Genomic DNA, 12,373 nt, shown 5'->3' with positions numbered 1-12,373 from the left:
CTGTATACTGATAAATATACTAGTATGTAACTTTCTTATTGTAGTACTTGATGGAAGATATATTTATTCCTCCAAAGGATATTACTCTAGCAGGAAACAGGTAACAACCTGATACAAGTTAAATATACACTTAAGGTAGTTTTGCATGTTTGGATTTATAAAAAAAAGTTTACAATGTAAAATTTAATTAAACCCCGATGTTTCAAAACTTCAGAATATACATAGAAAATTTGGGAAATAAAAAGGATAGGACTGTGTGTGCTCAATTGTTTGCTGAACCAGTTTAAACATGTTGTGTCTGATACTGCTTGGCTCTCTAACACATGGTTATTTCTTATAAGTACTGCAAACATTTGACAAGTTCTGTAAATTTTAAGTCTCTAAAATACAATGTTTTTATCTAACTGCTATATTCAGAGCCAGGGGCAATAACAAGAACTGTCACAGGAGACAGTGCGCTGAAGTATTTCAATACTGGATTGTGAAATTGTGCAGATCTGAGAAAGCTGGAGCAGTTACTGGAGTGTTTAATGAGTCCAATGCGGATGAAGACATTGGACAATAGTTTAAGCCTGTGTCAAATGTATTATGTAATAACAGAGTAATGCACCACGTGTCTTATCATGTGGCTAATTATGTGGAACAACTATTAAGAACATTTATGCTGCAGTTTTTTGAGGTTTAGTATTCCAATGAGAATAAATATACTTCGATCTTAATAGAGACAAATTATTTTTTTTCCCAATTATGAATGTACCAAGACTACCATTTACAAGAAAACCCAACACTTACAAGAAAATGCGAACATATTTAAACAATACATGTATATTAAGAGTTAAATATTTTTGTGTTTCCAGTCGAAACTAGAACTGTCACAGGAGTGACTCATACCCCCACCATACGGTCTTGTCACAGAAGAATGGCAACCATAAGGAATCTTAAAAATACTTTGGAGTACTTCATCCTGGGCTTCCACATATAAGTAATACTAGTATAATACTAGTATAGTAATACTAGTAAATATATTAAATCTCTAATATTAGAGATACACTAAAAGTGAATACAAAGAAGTGTCTTACCGACCCATGTTACCACGGAAAAATGTTTTTACTTTTTACATAGGACTTATAATAAAAAAGATTGAAAATCTAAAAATAGGATTTCTAAAAAAGTTTACAATGTAAAATTTAATTAAACCCCGATGTTTCAAAACTTCAGAATATACATAGAAAATTTGGGAAATAAAAAGGATAGGACTGTGTGTGCTCAATTGTTTGCTGAACAGATGTATTGGTCTTTGTGCTTGTTTTTGAGATATTTTCCAATGAGAAAAGAGATCAACACATTTCAAGCTGATTTTCATACATTTTTCGTAATTATTTAACATGTCAGATTTTTTAATATCATAATTTAACTTTATACAGACAGTAATGTTGCTATGGTAATAAATTAACAAAAACCAGTTGTCATTAATTCATAAAACAAGGTTTTTCTTTTCGTAAATCGACTCTAGGCTTCATTCTCTCTTTTCTGGATAAAAGATATTATGCAATTACTCCCAGTTTATCAAAAATGCAGAACTACCTTAGCTAATTTTCCGTTTGCAAGTTACAAATTGTGCACTGTCTGTACTGTAGTTTTTGGCCAGTATCTTTCATACTAAATGAACACTTCTGAAATTTCAAAGTTCTGGAAAAATCTATTGTTCATAAGATATCAATTACAAAAAAAAATCTGCAGTGTCACATTAATACCTCAACCTCAACTCATTTCAAACAAGAGCTGTCTCTATAGGATGACATATGCCCCCGATGGCACTTTGAATGAGTAGTTATGGCCGATGTTAGAGTTTAGGACCTTTGACCTACAGAGCTGGGTCTTGCGCGCGACACGTCGTCTTACTGTGCCACACATTCATGCGTAGTTATTTTAAAATCCATGCATGAATGACAAAGATATGGACCGGACACGCCCATCAATGCACTATCATGAAAAATGACCTTTAACGTCTAAGTGTGACCTTGACCTTTGAGCTACGGACCTGGGTCTTGCGCACGACACGTCGTCTTACTGTGGTACACATTCATGCCAAGTTATTTGAAAATCCATCCATGGTTGACAAAGATATGGACCGGACACGCCCATCAATGCACTATCCTTTAATGTCTAAGTGTGACCTTGACCTCTGAGCTACGGACCTGGGTCTTGCCCGCGACCTGTCCTCTTACTGTGGTACACATTCATGCCAAGTTATTTGAAAATCCATCCATCGATGACAAAGATATGGACCGGACACGCCCATCAATGCACTCTCCTTTAATGTCTAAGTGTGACCTTGACCTTTGAGCTAAGGACCTGGGTCTTGCGCGCGACATGTCGTCTTACTGTGGTACACATTCATGCCAAGTTATTTGAAAATCCATCCATCGATGACAAAGATATGGACCGGACACGAAAATTGCGGACAGACTGACAGACTGACAGACGGTTCAAAAACTATATGCCTCCCTTCGGGGGCATAAAAAGTCTCAAAATATGTCAGTAAACAAACTGCTTTTATTACAATTTACAGTAACTTGCCCACATTTTTATGGTAAACTGAAGTTACCTAAAATGTTTGTTTCAAACTAAATTTTTGAAAGTGATATGAAATCCTGAAAAGGTCAAATTTCAAAGGGGGTAACCCATTCCATGATACCTTTAAATAATTTATTACATGACTCATGTAAACTCCCGATCCATAGCTTGTCACTATGAAAAGTCTACAGTCAACACATGTTAACTGGCATAGTAAGTCAAATATTTATAAAAATCTAAATAAAACTGTGAAAGTCAATTTCTAATCTCATGTAATAAAGCACTTATTGAACGCTTAGAGATAAACTTTAACCAAACTTTCTTAAGTTGTAAACAGGGATATAATTTGAATAGAATTCAACCAAGAACTTTTTAACACACATGTATATACATTTTTACATAACTGATTTAAGATAAGCTTTACATTTTTACATGGATGTTTTTAGGTATGCTTTACATTTTTAGGTATGCTTTACATTTTTACATCAATGTTTATGTTATACAGTTGGGGTTTGCAATATGACTTCTTCTCGGCGATATATAACCAATTTGTGTTGATTCGCCGTAAAACCCAACTCACTCACTCAACCAAGAACTACCTTATTTCAGTAGGTTTGATCACTAGGAAGCCTTCTGTAAAGCTTCAGTCAAATATATAAAATGGTTACTGAGATGTGAACATGTGTGCATAACTTCAACCAAGGTGTGACACCGCTTATGACGTCCAAGTGATTAAAATATTGCTCACTATTCTTTAAAAAGTCACGCTAAAAATGTACTTGAATTACTATTACAGCTATCATTGGCCATCTACACTGTACTTTTGGGACACAATACATTTAGAGTACTTACGCCTTGTTTTTCCTGTTTTGACTACTTTGAACACTTCTGTTTCACTCATTCCTTTTACTTTAGGGAGAGGAACTTCCCATTTACCCTGCAAAATATAACGGTAACAGTTCCCACAGTGGTAACAGTATAATGTGTGCACTAACGCAACTTAGTAATTTCAAGTATATAATGACAGCAGAGCTGTTATGGGAAATAGAGCAGGCAAGCCTGTCATTATAATTCATATTGTACTTTTAAAGTTAAATTATATCCTCTCAAAATACCGTAATAAGAAAACTTGACATGTGATAATTCTATCACAAATTACATGTCAGATCATATCTTCCCACTTCAGAAATTCAAATTTAATGTTCTAAGTATTTTTGCGTATAAGTACATTGTAGTTAGTAACAGAATCATGGGTCAAGAATGCTTAGTGAATAAAGAAAGCAAGAAAATTACCGCTTTTTCTTTCCGTTTCTGTTTTATCATATTAGATAATACTTTAGCTCGGCTCTGTCCTTCTCTGTCCAGCAGATAAGCAGGAACAGCCCCTTCGGGAACATTTTCATCTGTTTTCTGTTTAGTTTTCCTTTCCTCATGCATTTTTATTGTCTTTTTCATCTGTATCTTTTCTGAATGTCTCTGCTTGTTATATAGTTTAGCTGAAGAAAAAAAAACAGCATTTAAAACAGATATATTACAATGATGTGCTAGTTGATACATAAAGATATAAAAATGTCCATTACATGTATGTGCAGAAAAACCCATTCAAATATGAAAAGGGTACACAAATTGTCTTTCAATATTCTTAAATCCTGAAGACACAGCAACATAATTTTGGTCATATGGTATTATTTCCAGCTTTTGATGGGGGAGAAGGAACCAAGGTACTCCTCTGGGCAGTGTTTCAGGCACCTTGCCAGTACCACAGACTCTATACGTCAGCTTGATGGCTCCCTTACATGAAAAATTCTACATCAATGCCAGGATTTGAACCAATATCAGTGAAGGGCAAGTGATTTGAAGTCAGTGACCCTAACCACTCATTCCTAAGTCTAGAACAAATACATGTCTTATAAAGAACTTAACTCTTATTGCCATGACTGCAAATTTAAGAGTCCCAACACGGTGAACACCTCTCTCTAAATCCCGAAGAAGGAAAAGTCTTAAGGACTCAAATCATAGTCAAGGCAAAAACAGAAAATTCTTAACAAGTGACTGCCGAATGTCAGAGTATCTGTAAAATCTGATAATCATGTTACATACCAATATACAATCACACACATTCTTGCATACCATAGTTAGGTATCTTTAATCTTATACCGTAATTCTATCAACAGTCAAGTTTGCTTATGTAACTAAAAACTAACTATCTTGAATTCTTTTAATGAACTTCTGTGTTTTAAATATGTGGTTTCCATGTAAATAATACTATTCAGCCCTACCTTTAATGCCCCTTAATTTCTTTGCTTTTTTTGCCATCTCATGTGGCTTACGCCCCTCCTTTTTACGCTTCCTTTCATGGTAGTCAAGTCTGTAGCCATGTCGCTTTCTGTGAAGCTCTATATGCTCGTTCTGAGGCTGAAAACAGAAATAACGCATGTTTAGAATGTAGTACGTGTATGTTTTTTAGGTTTATAATCATAATTTGTACTAGAAAGTGGAATTTTTGATAACTATAGAAACAGTCTATTACATGTATCTCTTTTATATTATTCCTATCTTGGTTTGAGTCTATTACCGGTAATTTAAATAACAAATTCACTGAAAATGTAAGTGAATCCATTTTCTTATCCTTGTGAATCTGATGAAATTGAATTGTCATTCAAAGTTGTTGTTTTTTCAGCCCTGTCCAATCAGTGCCTACAGCAAGAAAACCTTGGTATTATGAATACAATTTACACACACACAAAAAAGACAGAACATTTCATTGTCTAAATTGGCTCAAGAAAAATAAAAGAAATCAAGCTCCCAGTTGTAACTGCACTAAAAATTAAATAAAAACCAGAGGGCCATGATGGCCCTATATTGCTCACCTGAGTTAGTTGCTTGCTTTAACAAATTTCTATGTTAAAGCTTCAAAAATAAAAATCTAGGTGAGTAGGTAATGATAAAGATAACTACTGAAATCTGTTAAAAAATTATACAGGTGGTCCAAATCTCTTTGCTGTAGCTTCAAAAACAAGAAAGAAGGTCGGTATGTCAGGGTTAAGAATATTAAAGATGAGTACTGAAATCTGTATCAAAAGTTATACATGTGGTCCAAATTTCTAAGCTGTTACCTTAAAAAACAAGACAGTACATGTAGGTCAGTAGGTCAAGATTAAGACTATTCAAGAGGAGTATTGAAAACTGTATCAAAAATTATACAGGTGGTCCAAATGTCTATGCTGTAACTTCAAAAACAAGAAAGTAGGTCAGTAGGTCACAATTAAGACTATCTGTATCAAACATTATAAATGTGGTCCAAAATTTCTTTCCTGTAACTTCCTAAACAAGAAAGTTGGTCAAGATTAAGACTATACAAGATGAGTATTGAAATATGTATCAAACATTATACTTATGGTCCAAATTTCTTTGCCACTGCTTCAAAAACAAATAAGTCTATGCAAAACAAGATGCCCATGGGCAACATGTCGAGCCCGCCCTTTGACCTTTGAGATAGAGTCTGTCTCATTTAGTTCAACATTCATGCCAAATATAAACAAAATTCCTCAATGCATGTCAAAGTTATGGGCCGGGCAAGATCTGACATGACCTTTGACCTCCAACTGTGACCTTGACATTTGAGATAGGAACCTGGGGTTTGCGCAGGACACTCCGTCTCACTGAGGTTCCAAATATAAACAAGATTGCTCCATACATGTCAAAGTTATGGTCCGGACAAACAAATCCGGAAGGACGCACGCATACACACCGAACAGCCATTTGGCCAACTATGTCTTCACTTCCGCAAGCGGGCTCGACATCAAGGGAGCACCCGGGCGTGGCCTATATTGACCCCAGGGTCATGATTTGAACAATCTTGGTAGAGAACCACTACAGCATGCCAAATACCAAATATCTAAGCTTTGGGCCTTAAGGTTTCAGAAAAGATTTTTTTTAAAGGACTTAAAGGTCTTTCCCAATATAAGCCAATGTGAAAATTGTTGACCCCAGGGCGCAGTCAATTTTGACCCCAGGGTCATGATTTGAACAAACTTGATAGTTCACCACTAGACAATACTATTACTAAATACCAAATATCTGGTCTGGGCCTTATGGTTCTGCACAAGAAGATTTTTAAAGATTATTCCTATGTAAGTCAATGTAAAACAAGGGACGCCCTGGGTGTGGCATATATTGACCCACAGGGTCATACTTCAGACTGAGCACTGCTAATTTACAAGTATGGACATGCATTTTGTGTGATGTTAAGAAACTTCCATTCTATAGAAAGCTATGTTGTCTTTGAATATGGAGATCACCAAAATAGCCAATTTTTTACCCTTTCAGGGGCCATTAACTCTAGAACCGTTGGTTCAAGACAGGAACCAAGACCTTATGGTGATACAAGTTGTGTGCAAGTTTGGTTACAATCCAATCATAAATGAAACCGCTTTTGTGCAGACAAGACCAAAATAGCCTTTCAGGGACCCTAACTCTGGAACCCATTGTGGAATATGACTGTTTCAAGAAAGGAACTGAGATCTCATGGTGATACAGCTTGTGTGCAAGTCTGGTTAAATCCAATCATAAATGAAACTGCTATTGTGCAGACAAGTCCAAAATAGCCAATTTCTGGCACTTTCAGGGACCGTTACTCTAGAATCCATGGTGGAATATGACTGGTTCAAGAAAGGAACCAAGATGATGATCTTATGGTGATAAGTTGTGTGCAAGTTTGGTTAAGTCAAATCATAAATGAAACCGCTATCGTGCAGACAAGAAATTGTTGACAGACGGACGACGGACATCAAGTGGTTACAAAAGCTCACCTTGAGCCTTGAGTTAAACAAGAGGACCATGATGGTCCTGAATCGCTCACCTATCCCCACATGACCCAGTGTTGAACCGAGTATGACGCCGTTATTTCTATTATTTGACATAGTGACCTAGTTTTTGAGCACATGTGACCTAGATATCATCAAGATAAAAAATTCTGACCAATTTTCATGAAGATCCATTGAAAAATATGGCCTCTAGAGAGGTCACAAGGTTTTTCTATTATTTGACCTAATGACCTAGTTTTTGAAGGCACGTGACCCACTTTTAAATTTGCCCTAGATATCATCAAGGTGAACATTCTCACCAATTTTCATGAAGATCTCGTGAAAAATATGGCCTCTAGAGAGGTCACAAGGTTTTTCTATTTTTCGATCTACTGACCTAGTTTTTGACCGCACATGACCCAGTTATAAACCTGACCTAGATATCATCAAGGTGAACATTCTGACCAATATTCATGAAGATCTCATGAAAAATATGGCCTCTAGAGAGGTCACAAGGTTTTTCTATTTTTAGATCTACTGACCTAGTTTTTAAACCCACGTGACCCAGTTTCGAATTTGATCTAGATATCATCAAGGTAAACATTCTGACCAATTTTCATGAAGATCCATTGAAAAATATGGCCTCTAGAGAGGTCACAAGGTTTTTCTATTTTTAGACCTACTGACCTAGTTTTTGACGGCACGTGACCCAGTTTCGAGCTTGACCTAGATATAATCAAGGTGAACATTCTGACCAACTTTCATAAAGATCCCATGAAAAATGTGACCTCTAGAGTGGTCACAAGCAAAAGTTTACGGACGCACGCACGCACGCACGCATGACGACGGACGCCGCGCGATCACAAAAGCTCACCTTGTCACTTTGTGACAGGTGAGCTAAAAAACATAAAAGCATTTCTCAGTCCATTTGATATTAAATGTGTATTGCACTATCTCTTAATTTAATACATGTAAACAGCAGTGACATCAAATGGAGTACACGTTCCTTTGATCCCGAAGACAAACAGGGTTATGAGACAATACAAAATGGGCGATATGAAACACAGATGTAACAAAAAGTGTGTGGTGTGTGACATGATAGACAAAGGGAGGCACAACAATGACAAGGCCGTAGCCTCGTAGCGGCACGGGCAGAGCGAATGCAGACCTGCCAGGCGTGGAACCTGATACAAATGTATATGGGATCAACTGTATTCAGTACGATAAAATTGTATATGTTGGTGAAACGTCAAGATCACTTAAAGAGAGATTATAGATGCATAAAGTGGACATACGACTGAAACGTACAAAACTGGTGGCAGAACATTTCAATATGTCTGACCATAACATAGATGATGTTGCTGTTTCGGTATTAGAGCACATGACAGACAACAGTAGATACTACCGACAAATCAAGGAACTTGAGTGAATCCACAAATTGTAGACAGAGACACCAAATGGACTAAACATGAAAGCAAAACTTGGGGTTCTTTGGAGAGAATATAAATAAACTCAATCAGTTAAGGGCTTAAGTAACATTGACTTTTTCTGAAGGGAAAATTGGTTTTAATTATGTTTTGTATTAGTTTTGTTTGTATCTCAATCCACACCTTTAATGTGTTTTTTTTAATCTATTTATATAATATATCAAGTCCTTTATTCTGCCTTTAAGGTACATTTATTAGATCTCTTCTCTCTTCTACAACAATGACTAAAATTCTAAATTGTTGTTATCAATTTATGTGGAAGAGACCTCAGTCTGGGTAAGATGTGTGGTAGTGTAAAACGTGTATTTCATTTTGTAGGGTTGAGTTTTTTTTTTTATAATTTAATTTTGTTCATGTTTGTTTTTAACAGACGAACTTAATGTATTGGGGGAGAGAGAGTGATATCTGATGAGACTACGGATCCATGATAATGTACATGTAGTTTAAAAGGATTCACCGAAAAAAGTCAAACTCCCAATCTCCGGACGTCGATTTCCTTCTGTAAATACTGTTTGCTAACACAATCTACATTTCTGAAACTTTACTTATAGTAATTTACATAGGCCTCTAAATGTTGAAATCTATTTGCATATGTAAAGAGGAAAATATACACACATTTAATTAACAGAAAACTTACGACATGAAACGAACGTGTATTGTTTTCCTGCCAAAATATAATACAGAGTGCTTCAGCAATAAATTCATTTTAGTGCTCAGAGATCAGGATTTTTGTTTACCTGTCTGTATTTCAAATCGTGAAACGTGAGATTCTGAGCTATTTTCATATTAATATCCGATAAATTGATGAAGTTTGCACGGCGACATCGAATAAAAATGGCAGCATGCACAACGTTTTCGGTGGCAGCGCCTACGAGTTTAATTGGGAGAGGTGTATTGAATGAATAAGACAGGTAACCCTTCTCAGGACCAGAAATGGACAGGAAATAATAGTTCCCGCTGTAAATACTCTTTTGATTCATATTGACCTGAAAAAGAGACTGGAGTAACCCTTCCGCAAACACAATATCAGTCATGAAACGCACATGCTTCTTTCCCGCCAAAATTATAATTTTAAAAGTACCCACAACCGTGAACATAATTATTTTCGCAAGCGTGCACAATCGATCTCATTTCAAATTTACCGAAAGTATCCCAAGATGTTGAACAAGAGGTTCTTACAATTTTGTATATAGTTTTTTGTGGTTTAATACGTTTTTTGTTGTTGTTTTTTTTTTAGAACGGACAGCAATATTGCAGCAGACGACTTTGTGCACGTGAATAGTTGTTTCTTTTTTACGACGCTTTCTATAAAAGATTGATTCTTATTTGCAACATAATTATTGAAATGCAGGGTTTCCGCTGCTATTCGCCAACTCCTTTTTTGGCGAAAAAAAAATTAAATTGGCGGGAAAAAAAATCCACAGTTAATTTTAAATTTATGTGAAATAATCATCCGAGGTAAACCTGTATAGCGGTCTGTTTTACTACCGGATATCGTATCAAACAACACCGTTACAATAGAATCGTGCCGACTATCACCGATCAATAATATTATACATAGCGTGTCACGGATAATCCAATATTTAGCAATACACGAAGACAATACACCGTGTCGATACCAAATTACACCTCTGGGCATAATTTAAAACTTTGCCGAGTCACGAGAGTGTTCCTCCACACAAGAACGACTGTCAGTCAATCTGATTCGCCAAATTAAGCCCCGCCTACTATTACGAAAGCAAATGAAACGAAATATTTGCTGAGTGCTTCTTCTAAAGCCCCACCCATTTTCTTGAACCTAAAACGCAAGTTATTTTTAATATCAAGCCTATTCGCCGAAGTAATCGATAATAATGACAATCTGAAGATATTATAGATAAATTTGCTCGATCGATATTTAGATAAATTTGCGCAATCATAAAATATTACTTTTAGATAAATCTACGCACTCGTAAAATTTCAGTCGAAGAATCTTTGAGATACAAATGAACTAAAGCAGTTCATTTGGTTCTTTTACGTGCCCGGCACCATCCAAGGGCATCAAAATAAAGAGCTACTTGTACCTTTAGGTGGTATTTTCGCTATACATTTATATGTATGAAAAGTTATAGAAATTTAGATTTATATATAATGAAACTTTAAGCTTTTTAAAAAGCTTTTCAAAAGTCATAAAATAAAATAAAACACGCTGTTTTGGATAAATGACCTTATATAAATTTTGAAATAAAAAGTTAGAAATTAAAGAGCTAAATGTTCATGTTTTAGAAACATCTTAGTAGTGAAAAATGACCATTACAGGGAGATAATTCAAAATTGGTAAACTCTATATAGGGATAGTTTTATAGATTTGTTTTGAAAATTGTTGAGAAGATTTAAACCTACTTTTGATTCAATGTGATATTAGGATAGACTGGTTCAAGAGCAAATTGCATGGTTAAAGTATGAACAGGCCTCGACCTTAGCGGTGGACCGTTGGACCGACGCAACCAAAATATCGGCAGGTCCACTAACTATCAAAAGTTGGGTAGACCGACGGTCAACCAATTTTCAGTCACGGTCTGCAAATAAAATAAAACCCTTAAAAGTTAAAAATAGGGGGAACAATCGTACCCATACCGGCGAATTCACAAAACGAAAGTTGATTTTGCCTTAAGTACGACATTCTACAGTTATAAGCATTGGCGAGTTAAAGTCAGGATAACACGAATGGACTACTCCACCGATCGGGCGAGTGGTTTTTACGTGGTAACTTTACCAAATTGAGAAATTACATCAGGCAAAATTGTCTGGATTGACTGGAATTTACCCGCAAATTCTAAAAATATCAAAACGTCATGCTGGTAATTTTCCATTCCACTAGCACGTGCGCCCTATCGTAATATCTAATTTACATCGCGGTTACTTTTGACACAAAAAACGCGCGTAGTGCATTCATTTTTTAATATAATCGCTTCAAATTTTCAACACCGCTTGAGAACTAATACAGTTTGAATTCTATAACAATTTTAATAAGATATCGACAGGAATGTAGGCAAAATTCTTTAAAAACGATCAAATTTTCATATAATAATTTGTAAAATTTCCAACAGCGCAATCTTGATTATTTATTTCTTTCTTAACCCTTTACTCCATAGATACGCTTTTTACCACCTCTATCCATTCCCTGATAGATACCCTTTTTACCACCTCTATCCATTCCCTGATAGATACCCTTTTTACCACCTCTATCCATTCCCTGATAGATACTCTTTTTGACGCCTTCAAGTTTAAAAGCAAATTATGAATAAAGTACAACATCAAGGAATCCCACAAAAGCATTTTTGTAAAGTTTAAACCATGTACAAATGATATCTGTCAAAAAAATATATGGTTTATATTTGATTTTTAATGGTAATTTAAACCTGAAATGAGGTAGTGTATTTATGGAAAATTACTGTGAGGAAAGTTTCATCTTGAGCTAAAATTAGCCTGATCAAGGCTAATTATACCCCCAAGTTTATCTTT

General features: G+C 35.6%; 1 protein-coding gene across 1 annotated transcript in view; it reads right to left on the bottom strand.

The window, feature by feature from the left end:
* The window catches only part of LOC123523089 (ribosome biogenesis protein NSA2 homolog), a 30,263-nt gene that overhangs the window by 6,533 nt on the left and 11,357 nt on the right, over positions 1 to 12,373 (bottom strand). Inside the window, exons 2-4 of the mRNA XM_045300718.2 lie at positions 4,857 to 4,992; positions 3,871 to 4,073; positions 3,430 to 3,514 (exon numbers count right to left, since the gene is read on the bottom strand). Of these exons, the coding sequence (XP_045156653.1) occupies positions 3,430 to 3,514; positions 3,871 to 4,073; positions 4,857 to 4,992 (424 nt within the window). The remainder of the gene's footprint in view (positions 1 to 3,429; positions 3,515 to 3,870; positions 4,074 to 4,856; positions 4,993 to 12,373) is intronic.

The sequence above is a fragment of the Mercenaria mercenaria genome, chromosome 8, assembly GCF_021730395.1.
Source record: "Mercenaria mercenaria strain notata chromosome 8, MADL_Memer_1, whole genome shotgun sequence".
NCBI lineage: Eukaryota > Metazoa > Mollusca > Bivalvia > Venerida > Veneridae > Mercenaria > Mercenaria mercenaria.
The sequence above is the reverse complement of the archived record's forward strand: the minus strand, read 5'-3'. Positions and strand labels throughout refer to the sequence as shown.